Source organism: Mustela lutreola, chromosome 4 (genome assembly GCF_030435805.1).
Source record: "Mustela lutreola isolate mMusLut2 chromosome 4, mMusLut2.pri, whole genome shotgun sequence".
In the NCBI taxonomy this organism is placed as follows: Eukaryota; Metazoa; Chordata; class Mammalia; order Carnivora; family Mustelidae; genus Mustela; species Mustela lutreola.
Genome location: NC_081293.1, coordinates 11,568,003 through 11,581,149, shown reverse-complemented (window position 1 = coordinate 11,581,149; position 13,147 = coordinate 11,568,003). Strand labels below are relative to the sequence as shown.

The following is a 13,147-nucleotide window of genomic DNA, read 5'->3' as shown; positions in this document are numbered from 1 at the left end:
TGAAGTTCTTCTGCTCTGGAAACCCAACTGTGGTGAGGCCATGAGGGGGGCCCAGAGGTGCTGGGACCTGCCCACAGGCCACAGGCCCCACAGGCCCGGTGCGGGCCCCCAGGCTTCATACCACTTCAACACCGCATTTCCTTGTGAGAGCACAGTGGAGGTTTCAGGTTCTCCCGGCAGCGGCCCTGAAACATCCTGGGGTCGGGATAACGATGAGTCTTTGCCTCCCCTTGTCCTCCAGGCCCAGGGTGTGCTAATGCTGCACTCCCGTGTGCCCACCACCTTGGTTTTTGCCTGGCTTCGTGGTGGGGGCTCTCCTTGAACAAAGGGAGCCTCCAACGAAGCAGCTGAGTTCAGCGCCCAGGCAGGTTAACGGCGCCTGGAACGGCCCGCGGGCCCTCCCCATCTCCTCTGCCGCCCTGTTGTACGGACTTGGGCAGGTCGCTCGCTGGCCTGGCTGCACCTGCCCCAGACGGGCAACTTTTCGAACAGAGCCTGGGCTTCAGCTGCATTCTGGGCCTATCTCTTAGGTCTCCAACATGGTTAGAAGGGCCAGTGTCTACCTGGGGGTGAGGTTGGTGGTTGTGTCAGGCTGTGGGAAGTGGGAGGCCTGAGGTGGGGAGAGACTCAGCTTCCCTCGCTGGCCCACCCTGGGGGTCCCGTGCCAGTAGGACGGCACTGAACACACTTGAAGACTAAGCTACGTCATGCTTCCTGGTCCAAGGTACCTCGGGCTTGGCCCAGCATGAGCGGCACAGCCCCCAGGTCAGGACATCCTGGGCCCTGGGTGCCTTTGGTGGCCCCTCCCGTGCTGTTTCCATCAACACGTTTCCAGCGGCGAGTAGTTATGGGGGCGTCTCCTCCTGGCCCCACCACACCCTGACTGCCCAGTGTGAGCCCTGTGGGCCAGTGTGGTCAGGGAGAAACTGAGGGCAGGAGTTGTTTTGATCCAGAGGCATCTAGAAACTTCCAGAGGGGGGTACCCCGAGGCAGAGACTGCGCTGGTCTCTGGGGAGATGGGGAGGGCCTTGGACCCAACGGGGTCCTGTAATTGGACTCGTGCCTTGTTCGGGGCTGGATGAGGGGAGACTTTGAGCCAGGGAGATGGTGCACACCTACCTCATCAGCTTGGGCACCCTGTGGGCGGTGGCAGAGTTGGCAGAGCCTGGGGGGATGGGACAGAAGTGTCAGTGGTGTGGAGGGCAAGGGGTGGGGGAGGCAGGCACAGAGGTAACCCACCTCATCAGAAAAACTGGCCGCCTCCGCTTTGCCTGTGACCTCTGAGAACACTGCCAGCCTCCCCGCGGTGGTATTTTCTGGAAAGCTCGCCTGCTGGCAGCGCTTTGGAAACCAACTCCTGAAAGCTCACCTGGGTGGAAGGGAGTTGAACAGATTCTTTAGCCCCACAGACGTCACAGGCAAAATTGTAACACCACCTTCCACTCGACCGGCCAGGGGCGGTGAGTCACCAGGCTCTTGTGGCTCGGAACACAGAGAGACGTCCTACCCACGTACAGTCTCCAGGATACTCGAGAACTTCCCAGACCTTGATCAAGGTTAAGAGAGAGGCTCCTCCGGTTTTCATGCTCCCCTCGCCCCACGAGTGTCAGAAAGACCTGCTTTACAACAGCATTTGGATTTCTAACAAGGTCGGGCCCTAGCATTACCGTAAGGCGGACCTTTCTGAGCCTCGCGGCCCCCAGCAATCCACAGGCCGTTCCGTGGAGGGTGGGCCTAAGGCAGCAGGAGGAAGGGGTCCTGTGGGAATCCTGGGGCTGCTGTAGTCTGTGCCCCTTCCCCCGACCTCTTGTGCCTTTGACCAGCAGGCAACACCCCAAACTATTCTAGAAGTGCTAGTAGTTGTTTCTGTGGTCTTGCTCGTGCTGCCTCTGGTGCTGTCTGGCCCTGCCCTGGGGGCTCCTGCTCCGAGGGAGCTCGAGGCCTGCGAGGCTGGGTGCTTGCTTGCTGTATCACCCCAGGCCTCCCCTCTGCAAAGGCCACAACTGAGTGGATTGTGCAGAATCTGGGCTGGCCCGTGACTTGCGGCCTGGAGAGAAGAGATGAGTTGGCCAATCAGATTTGCTCCATGGGCCTTTACAATCAGGGCTCTGGCAGGCAGGTGGTGAGCTGGGCCAGACAGTCCTGAGGACTTGGGGATCCTTGACAGCTGTGATGCCTTTCTTTCTATCTTTCCTTCTTTCTTCCTTTTTTAAAGATTTTATTCATTTATTTGATAGAGATCACAAGTAGGCAGAGAGGCAGGCAGAGAGAGAGGGGGAAGCAGGCTCCCCGCTGAGCAGAGAGCCTTATGCGGGGCTCCATCCCAGGACTCTGAGATCACGACCTGGGCTGAAGGCAGAGGCTTTAACCCACTGCGCCGCCCAGGCGCCCCTGTGATGCATTTCTGATACTAACTATCCTGGAATGAACACGGACCCCACAGATGAGGGGTGCAGTCCCACAGTCTGCCTTCCCTTCAGACTCCTGCTGCAAGTTTGGTGGGTGGGGTGGGGGTCCCAGGTCGCATGTACTTTAGACAAACTGGCTACAAATTCAGGAATTCACCCACTCAGGTCTGATCATTCACTAGAATGACTCACAGAACTCAGAGCACTTTCCTTGCAATTTTATCAGCGCAGAAGGACACAAAGCCAAACCAGCAAAACAGAGAGATGCCTAGGGCGTGCGAGGGATGTGTTACCCTCCTGGCAGCAGCCAGCAAATTGCCCAAGCCTGGTGCCCACAGTTTTTATGGGGGTTTCAGGACTTAGGCGTGAGTGACTGGATCGTTGGCCACGTGCATGAGCTCAGTCTTCAGCCACCCCATGGCTCCTCAAAGGTCAGGATACCATCACCAGGTTCAGACCCTGCCCAATCATAGGGGTGGCATTCTGGCATGGCCAGCCCCATCTTGGGCCATCTCATTAGCATAAACTCGGGTACATTTTGGGGAACCCACCATGAGTAAAATCAACACTCTATCACTTGGAAAATTCCAAGGACATAAAGGACTTGGCGGTCACCTCCCAGGAACCAAGGACAAAGGCCAGTCAAATTTCCTCACGGTATACCCATGGCCAACTGGGCCTGAGTGAGCCCGGTATGGTCTGGAGAGGGGGCACGTGGCGGCGTGAGGGGCAGACACCGCAGCCCCAGCTTCTCTGTGGTCCATGGCCTTCTGACTCCCACAAGTCCAGCTGCTCTTAGCAGCCTTTGCTTGGATTCTTAGAGACCTCTGCGATCCTGACAGCGGTCCCCTTCCTTGCAGGTCAACTCAAGTGAGTCTCTCTTCCTGCTGCCCGTGGCTAGAACTGTACCACCGATACCGTTTTTGTTTTGAGCCGACAAGTCTATCCTAGAGGAACACGCTCTGTGAGAAAATGTCCTCCGTTCTCAGGGCCCACACAGCGTCTCAGGTCCTCTGTGGAGACCCTGGTAGGCCCATCTCATAGATGGTTCTCTCCTCTCCGGGATCTGTTGAACCATCAAGGTCCAGGGGCCCTCAGAACGCAGAGACGCCCAGTAGAGGGAGTGTGCACTCCTGATAGAGGAGTGGTTTGAGGGAGGTCCTGCCTAGCCTGCTAGGGAGCCAGGCCAGGGCCTAAGGGCACAGAGCGGGGTTCCCTGAGGCCCGCTTACCAATGTGGACCCTTAGAGTCCAGCACTGAGCATGTTGGAAATAGGAGGGCTTTTATACCGTTTGCTCCTCGCCCTGGCTGGTGGCCCATAGCTGATGCTGTCAAGTGTCTGTGGGAGAAGAAACTCAACTCAAGTTAGGCAGGAGCTTGTCAGTCAGATCCCAGGATCACTGCATTGGGGGTGGCTGGAGGGACCAGTCTGTCCCAATCCCACTGTTTCTTCTAATCCTTTTTAGAAGTCAGCAGGGCAGAAATCTCGGATCGGAGAGAGACATTCCCAGAGCGAGAGGAGTTCCATCTTCTGTTTCCCGGGTGATGTTCAGGAACTTTCTCTTACTTTAGGGCAGTGGTTCTCAGGCTTGAGTGAGCATCAGAATCACCTGGAAGGCTCGTTAATACACAGGTGGCTGGGGGCCACTCTCAGAGTTTCGGAGTCAACAGGTCCACAGTGAGGCCTGAGAATCTGCATTTCTAACAAGTTACCCAGTGACGCTGATGCTGCTGATCCGAGGACCACTGTGACCCTCTGATCCAGGGCTGTGAAGGAAGGTTTTCTTAACAAATGCAGGGAGGCTTCCTCCGCTTCTCCCAAGGACCCTTCCTCTGATCAGTGGCTCATTTGCCAGGAGGGAAGAAAGAACTTTAGACTAAGAGTCCAACCCCAGGGCTCTGGCTCAGGTTGTGATGTGCTGCTTGAGTCATTTGTGGCAAGGTTCTTGCCCCTCTGAGACTATGTTCTCATCAACAAAATGGGTTCAGGGACAGGACCTGCCTTCTGGACTTGATGTGAGAATTAACTGTGATGTTGTCCTCACCGATTGTTCCCGGACCCTCAGAATATAGGAAGGGTTGTGTTTCTGTAATTTCTAGATCAAATATATCATACCATAAGGTTAGTGAGAGTCCCAGGGTCAATTGCTTGGCAAAGGTTGGTCCCGCTTCCTTCTGAGGATGGAAAGAGAAGGCCCAGGGCTCAAGGGAGTCCAGCCAACAAGAGCACAGACTGTCAGGGTGCCGGCTGTTGCTGGTATGGTCAGTGTCCTTTGAAGGAGGGGCCTCTGCGGGCAGCTCCACTCCTCCCGGCCAGTCTGGCCACAGTCCCTGGGGGTGCTGGAGGCTTCTCCATGCTCAGAGCCCCTTATCACTGGGATGCAGCTGCCACGGAGCCTGCACCCTCGAAGAGCTCAGCCCTCCCCCCACCAGCACTGTCTCCCACATAGGCGTGGGTCCGCCTCGCTCTGCTCTCTCTGTCCTCAGAGCACGAACCCCCTCCCTCGAGCCCAGTACAAGCAACAAGAATAACCGTAAGCCAGTTCCTCCCCCACAGTGACAGCTTTCTCATGGCAGCTTTTTCAGAGCGATCATTTTATTCCTCCCTGGGGGCATGCACGGGAGCAAAAGGAATGCCAGTGTACAAAAGCGCTTGGCCCATGCAGAAGAAATGGTAGCTACCTCTTACTTTGCCTTTTGTCCCCACACTCTAGTCCCTGCTAGGACTTGCCCTCCTGCCAGAGGAGCCCCCAGTCCTCTCTGTTGGCTACTCTGCCTCCTGCCCTGCCACCCCTGTATCACACTTGCCTTAGTCCTCCTGGGGTACACCTGTAAGAGGCCATTGCCGGTGGCCCAGGGTGGGAGAAACAGAAACATTTGCTAAACAATTTCCTTCTTGGAAACTGCCCTCTCCTTCTTATGGGGCCAGCCGGGGCTGAGGCCCCAAGTCAGGGAACACTCGTATCTCCCAGTTGTCCCCCTTTCTGCGGGTTTCGCCTTGGACTGATTCCCATTCCAGGAGCAAGGCTTGCCACCTTGATCCCATGGTGACTTTCCTCAGAGTGGTGAGCCGGCAGAGTTTAGCCCGTGTCCCTGGCATCTCGACCTCGTCCCTCCTTGAGCAGGACAGACCCCTTCTTGTCTAGCCCCCCGGCCTGTGTGGCTGCCATCCCCTCCCTGGTTGGAGCTGCCGCTCCTCCGTGCGTCCCCCCAGCCCCTACCAGGCACACTCGGAGCAGCAGACTTGCTCATCTCTGCTCTTTGAAGCCTGGACTGAGCTGGATGTCCCTGAGGGCAGGGATCATGTCACCGACTCGTTTCCGGCCCATGAAAAGATAAACTATGAGCAGCAGTGGGTCAGATGGTGAAGCAAATAAAGCTGCTCAAGATGAGAAACGGCTGGGAGTCAGTGCAGGGGCGGGCCCCCGTTCATCCGCATTAATTCCTCTCCCTGAGCCTCCGGCTTCTCATCTGTGAAATGGGTTAATGCCACTTTAATGAGCACCAAACAGGTAGCGCCCAGTTCGGGGCTAACCTCCCACGGTTGGGCTGGGCCGGGGCGGAGGTTGTCAGTGGTTCCGGCAAACGTTCGTTTACCCAGTCAGTCATCCTGACTTAATGAAAGCTTGTGATTAACTGGACATTGTGTGGGCTGCCCCCGCCCCCCCACCGGGAGGGACCCGGAGAAGGTCTGGCTGGAGCAGGGAGCAGGCCGGGTGGGCTTGACAAGGGAGCTCTGCCCCTCCAGGGCAGGCCCAAAAGAGGCATTAAGAGGGGGCTTGAGGAAGCAGCAGGGCTCCTGCAGGCGGAGGGTCAGGGATTTCTTCCGTGGGGTCATGGGGTGGGGGAGGGGAGAGAATGATGCATACGGAGGTCAGAGGGACGACACTTGCATCCGCTTGGAGAATGCTGCTCCAGCATCTGCAGTGAGCCAAGGAGAGAGCAACAGAGAGCACAGAAAGCCAGGTCCCTGCAGCCATGTCGAGCAGGGAGACTGAGGCTGGACACGTAAAGCACTAGATCGGAAGCTGTCAGGTGCTGATGAGAGCTGGGGCTCGGGCTGGGAATCTGCTAGTGACTTCACATGTAGAGGTTGGACACGTCTGTGAAAATGGGCTGACTGTGTTGGGAGAATGGATAAGTGAATCTGTCAGGTAACAAGTGTGTGCGTGCAAGAGAGAGACAGACTGCTCATCTGCCCAGGGCCTCCCCGGTGCTGTTTGGTGGCAGTGGAGAAGGCAGAGAATGGGGCTCCCTTCAGCTGCTCAGGTCGGAGAAGGCCCTCTGGGGTGGCCTTCATACAGGACATGGGACAGTCTTAAAGCTGGATGCTGGTGTTAGACTTGAAGCATGGGGGAGAAACACTCTCACTGGGTAGGCAGAAGATGCTCCTGCCAGAGGGCGCCGTCAGTGCAAAGGCCCTGAGAGCAATGGCAGGGAGGGAAATAAAGCTTGAGGGGATGGTGACCGCATGGCGGAGGGCTTTGAACCTGACCAGTGAGCATGGGTGGTGGAGGGGCAGACCTGGGAACTAGCCGTCCCAGTGGCTGGGGCCTCCCTGAGTGGTGGAGAGGTGCTGGCTGTAGCCCCCTTCCCAAGTGGGGGGTGGGGTGGGGCTGGGGCAGTTGGGGCTATAGGGCGGGGACACGCGAGGAACTTCTGCAGCAGGATGGTGGCCCTTGCTCCCTCAGACAATGACATCCTGTTAAAACTACTAACCCAGCAGCAGACTCCAGAGGCCGGTATCTGTCTGGAGGTGGTGACCTCTTGGAGGAGGTCATGGTGAAGACAGGGGACCTTGCTCCAACCTGTCCAAGTTATGGAGGGGCAGGGTTTATGTCATGTTCCTTTTCAAGGAACTGGAGGCCAGGTGAGTGGGGAGGCCATTCAGGATCCCTGTGGTCATTTAGGGGGTCACCCTGCTGGGAGCGTCCCTGTGTTAGTTTCCTATCGCTGCTGGAACATGTACCGCGAGCCCCGTGGATTAAAGGAACACACATCACTGAGTTACAGAAGTCTTCTGTGGGTTGCAATGGGTAAAACTAGGGTGTTGGCAGGGCTCTGTTCTTTCTGGAGGCTCTCAGGGAGAATCTCTTTTCTTGCCTTTTCTGGTTTCCAGAGGCTGCCGTCTTCCTCGCAGCTCCTTCCACCTTCAAAGCCAGCGGTGGCTGTCTTCTTTCTCACCCAGCATCACTCTAAACTGACTCTTCTACTCCTTCCCCACCTAAGGATGCTAATGGTTATGCCGGCTGACAGAGACCATCTGGGATAATGTTTCGCCGTTATCCCTACTTCCATCTGCAAGAGTCATTCCCCTTTGTCATGTGTCCTAACATATCCACAAGCTCCAGGGAGTAGGACGGGGACACTCTGGGAGCATTGTCCTGCCTACCACAGTTCCTGCCGTGTTCTGGGGGCTGAGGCGGTGAGGAAGAGGAGGCAAGAAGCCCCAGGAGGGCTGGGAAGTCTGCCTTCTCACCCTGGGGCAGCCCCGGCTGGCTGTGTGGGACCCTCTCCCTCTCTTCCTAACTCCAGCTGCAGTGACGCATCGCTCCAGTACGAACATCTCCCCCAAACCCTGCACTTCTGAGTGGTCGAAATGCTTGTGAAATAGAGCAACGTTTCTCCTCCTCGGCACTTGTGTTTCGAATCGGATCACTCTGTGCGGTGGGGGGCTGTCCCATGCATTGTGGAGTGTATGACCACATCCCTGGGCCCACCCTTCTCATGGCCCATGGCACCCCCAGCCTAGCTATGACAACCAAAAATATCTCTAGACGTTGCCAAATGGCCCCCAAAGGACAAATTGCCCTGGTTGAGAACCACTGACATAAAGCCTTTGATGTCTGTCTTCTTGCTAGATCGGAAGCCCCCGGAATGGCGACACCTCGTGTCTCTTGCCTTCTGCTGTGTCCCCAGCACCTGCGGAGAGCTTGGCATTTCATAGATGCTCAGCATGTTTTGGTTGAGTGAATTCATGAGTCTGCGTTAATTTCCCTAATGGATAAATTAATCCATAAAAAGTTTGCACAAATTAGACCCCTGGTTTGTGTAGACTAGACACTTGGGAATCACCTGGGGAGACTTTTCAAAAGTCACATCCCTGGGTTTTGATCCCGGAGAGTTGCGGGACAGCCTGGTGGTTTCATCCGTTCCACAGAAAGATGGAACTGCTGTGTGATCCAGCGAGTCCCCTCCTGGGCATGGACCCACAAGAAGGGAAAGCAGGGACTCAGATATCCATAGCAGCATCCACCATGAAAATCAATTGGTGGGAAACCCAAGTGTCCATCAAGAGATGAATGGATAAACTACATGTGGTTCCCGCACACAGGGACTATTATTTGGGCTTAAAAATGGGATAAAATCGGATAGACGCTGCAACAAGAATGACCCTTGAGGACCTTATGAAAGTGCAGTGAGCCGGTCAGAAGACACACACTGCGATTTCACTTACTTTCCCTCCAGTAGCGAAATTCACGGAGACAGAAAGTAGAACGGTGGCTGCCGGGGGCTGGGGGAGATGAGGGAATTAGTGTTGAATAGGTGCAGAGTTCCAGTCTGGGGGATGAAGAAGTTCTGGAGGTGGATGGTGGTGATGGTTGTACAAGATGAATATACTGATTGCCCCTGAACTGTGTGCCTAGTAACGGGTAATATGGTAGATTTCATGTTGTATATGTTTTATCTCACACACACACACACACACATGCACACACACACACACACACGTGCTTTCTTCTAGCCAGATCTGGGAGCAAATAATGTGGGAATGGGAGGGGACAAGGACTTAGATGTGTGTGTGTGTGTGTGCGTTTAAGACTTTTTATTTATTTATTTATTTATTTTTAATTAATTTATTTTTTTAAGATTTTATTTATTTGTTTGACAGAGAGAGATCACAAGTAGGCAGAGAGCTAGGCAGAGAGAGAAGGGGAAGCAGGCTCCCCGCTGAGCAGAGAGCCCAATGCGGGGCTCGATCCCAGGACACTGAGATCACGACCTGAGCCGAAGGCAGCGGCTTAACCCACTGAGCCACCGAGGCGCCCCTTATTTATTTATTTGACAGAGAGCACAAGCAGGCAGAGAGAGAGGGAGAAGCAGGCTCCCCTCTGAGCAAGGAGCCCAATATAGGGCTTGATCCCAGGACCCTAGGATCATGACCTGAGCCACAATCAGTCACCCGACCTACTGAGCCGGCCAGGCGCCCCAACTGAGATGTGTTCTGATGGCTGTTCTTGACCTCCCTGCCTGGTGGAGGCTGAGACAGCAGCATCTGACTTTGCCTGTGTCTCTAGAGGGCAGCCCTTTTCTGGAGGGTGCATATTTTAATCCCACTGGAGGCCAGGCAGGCTGGCTGCATGGAGGCCACAGTGCCTGTCCACAGGAGCAGCTCCTCCCCAGCTCCTGCTGATGCTTGCCACGCAGGATGCCTGGCTATGGAGAGAAGTCTGAAATCTGGATTTACATGGGAAGTTTCCTTGTGGTTTCAGACCTAGACAGCTGGTTCAGTGAACCGGCAAACAAGCTACGTGTGGGTCAAGCAGAACAAGTCTCCTGGCCTCTGGGGTGGTGTCTTCTCTTGGAGCCTGTGGGCTGGGGCCCCATCTAGAGAGATCCCCGTTCCTCCTCCTCTTACTCAACACTCCGTCACTTCTGTGGCCTGACAACAGTTTTTTTTTTTTTTTTTTTTTTAAATCCCTGAGAATTTCCCTGGGTTTCAGTGAACCTCAAAGGAAGGTCTATACACAGGCCTAGGGTCTAGAGTCCACTCAAGTTGGGGTCTTGGCTCTGCCATTAATGAGCCTTTGAAGAAAGCCACTTGCTTCTTTCTTCCCCATGCCTCAGTTTCCTTTTCTGTCAAGGGGGAGTAGTCACAGTTCCGCTTTGTAGACTCAGAGGGCTCCAGGGAGTGCACGTGAGTGGCTTGGCTCAGGCCAGGGTTCGGGGAAGACCTCTGCCCTGCATGCCTGTGTGTTGGCCCTGGCTAGAGGAAAGAGCAAATATGGAACCGGACAAGCCATCAGCGGGCGAGTTGCTCAACTTTGGACATTTGTTTCTTCATCTGCGACGTTGGTCCGGTGATCTGTTCCTCAAAGAGTCATTCTGAGGATTAAATAAGATAATGTTCTAATGGACCTGTCCATAGCAAGTGCCCAGCGTACCCTTGTTCTGCCCCTGGAGTCTGAGGCCTTTGCCTTCTGCCAATACTGGAGAGAAAGGAAGGCAGGATGAGCAAAGAGCAGAGAAAGGACTGCCTCCCCCAACCCCCATCAGCTCTTCTCTCTCCTACTTCCCCACCTCCCAGGGTGGGGGTTCTGGTCCTGGCCTCAGAAGCTAACCAAACTCGCTGATGGGGACCCCGCCTGAGCTCCACAGGGCGGCAGGGTTGAGAGTGAGGACCCACAGAGACCAGCTTCCTGCCAGGCCCCGGGGGCGCACTGGGCCAGCGTGGGTACAAACTAAGCTCTTCCTGCATCCCTCAGTTTGCTGGCTGGAGAGAGGGGCCCAGGCCTGCTCTGGGAGGGTTAGAGACCAGAGGCACTGCACACCCACCCAGAGCGGGGATCAGGCCCATGGTGCCCAGGCTCTGCCCCAGATCCTGCATCTCTAAGTAGGGTCCCAACCCCACAGGGGTTGAGGTGTTGACTGCGTGAAGGAAGGTAAAAGGCCCTTAATATCCCAAGATACTGAGGGGCCTAAAGGGCTACATGTCCTTTAGCAAGATGGTATCTAAGGCCGCTCTGGGGGTGGGGGTGGGTGATGGCATCTCCGTCCCTTGAGATCCCAGCTATGCAACACAGAGGGGCCTGTGGGTCTGAGGTCCAAGCACTCGGTGGGCTCAGGGACATGGGCCAGAATGGACGTTTCCCCTCGCTGTTTTGACGTCTGTCCATGGTCCATGGCTAAGGAGGAGCGTTGGTGACAGCAGTGTCCCGTGTGTGTACCTTATTCAGCTTTGCGTGTTCACCGCATGGCCACTGTGTGTGCAGGACTTCCAAATGTGTGTGCCTTCATCGCATGTGTGTTCATCATATATACGTGGACATTACACATGCGTGTCCCTAGCATGTGTGTGCCCATCACACGTGCACACCGAGGAGGACGTGAGGCAGGATGGGGCCCTTCCTGAGTCCTTCCAGCCTTGAGAAGGCATCCTCCATGACCCTGGGGTTTGTGGGGAGGGAGAAGAAGGGCGTATAGGAGACGACTGGAAATTGAAGTCCCTGCTCCTGACATCCGGCCTCCAGTTGGGGAAGGGGACTCTCCACGGGAAACGGGGGGACAAAATGAGGCAATGAGGGGCTGTAGTCTACTTACTTATATATCCATTCTGCGAGGACTTCCCGAGCTCGAAGGCAATTTTAAGTCCAGCCGGTCTGGCCCCTGCCGTGGGCAGGTTGGAGTCTGGTCTGGGGCCAGAGGCTGGGCACCCAGTGGGTCTGAATGGCAGTGGGAGATGATGACGAAGAACAGGGTACCCGGTGTGGGCTCAGGCCTGGATGACTCGAGGGGCTTGTCTGCTCCTGCTGGTTGAGGGGCCCAGGCCCGATCGTGTGGGGAGAACAGAGGCTTGATGCTGGCCCGGAAGGAATGCGTGTGCCTGCTGGGGCTTGGGCTGTGTCACTGACTTGACCTTGAGCTCCCTGGCTGTCTCCCAGCCCCCGAAGCTGGTAGACAGACGCGCTGGGGATGGGAAACAGGCTCTGGAGCCTTGGACAAGACCAACATCAGCCCAACATCTTTTCCCCCATTTCTGCAGGGGGTGGAGGAAAGCGCAAGGGGAAAAGCAAGAAGTGGAAGGAGATCCTGAAGTTTCCTCACATTAGCCAGTGCGAAGACCTCCGAAGGACCATAGGTAAGCTGTCCTCCTGGGGTGGGGGGTGCGGGAAGGGGCTGGGAGAGGAGCAAGAAGCCCGTTGGCCAACAAACTGTTTATACGGTGAGTCAGATGCCAACCCGTCGATGCAGCAAAGTGATTCCACATAGGAGCTGCAGGCTGACGTCCTTGCTGATGGACGGAAAGATGAACTAACGGGGTGCCTGGGTGGCTCAGCTGGCTAAGCGTCCGACTCTGGGTGCCGACTCAGGTCGTGACCTCAGGGTTGTGGGATTGAGCCCCGAGCTCTAGTCATGGAACCTGCTTAGGATTCCTTCTCTCCCCCTCCCTTTTCCCTTCCCCCCAAGACCCCCCATTAAAGAAAAAAAGAAAAGGAAAGTAACGGTCATTGAATATTTGGTATGTGCTGGGCAGGATTATCTCCCAGTTACCCTTGGAGGCAAGTACTGGTTTTTTCACTCCATCTTTCAGATGGGGAAACTGAGGATCTGTAAGTGGCCTGAAGTTGCACAGCTCGTGGCGGGGTGGTGGAGGTGGGCCAGGCCTGGCACTGAGCGCCCTCACAGCCTCCTATCCTTCTTGCCCAGAGCTCGTGGGCTCTGCCCTCACCAAGCAGGCTTTGGGAGCTGAGGGTGGGGTGAATATCTGGGTTCCCTTTCCTCTTGCTGGGCATGCTGGTGCTCACGGAGGGGCCCCCCTTTCAGTGGGACAGCCCAGTCCTCTTTATTGGGCACCCACACAACGGAGGGGCCTTGTTTCTCATGGGGCCAACACAGCTTTGTTTCTCATGGGCCTCACCAAATGAGGGCACAGGGCTCCCAGGGAGGGGGTGGACATGATGGGGCTCCTCCATACCAGAGGGAGTCCTGGCCCTTCTCCCCGTATGCTATGTATGTGC

General features: G+C 55.8%; 1 protein-coding gene across 1 annotated transcript in view; it reads left to right on the top strand.

The window, feature by feature from the left end:
• GRK5 (G protein-coupled receptor kinase 5) overlaps positions 1–13,147 on the top strand; it is a 209,569-nt gene that overhangs the window by 87,248 nt on the left and 109,174 nt on the right. The window contains exon 2 of the mRNA XM_059173046.1: positions 12,172–12,267. Within this exon, the coding sequence (XP_059029029.1) occupies positions 12,172–12,267 (96 nt within the window). The remainder of the gene's footprint in view (positions 1–12,171; positions 12,268–13,147) is intronic.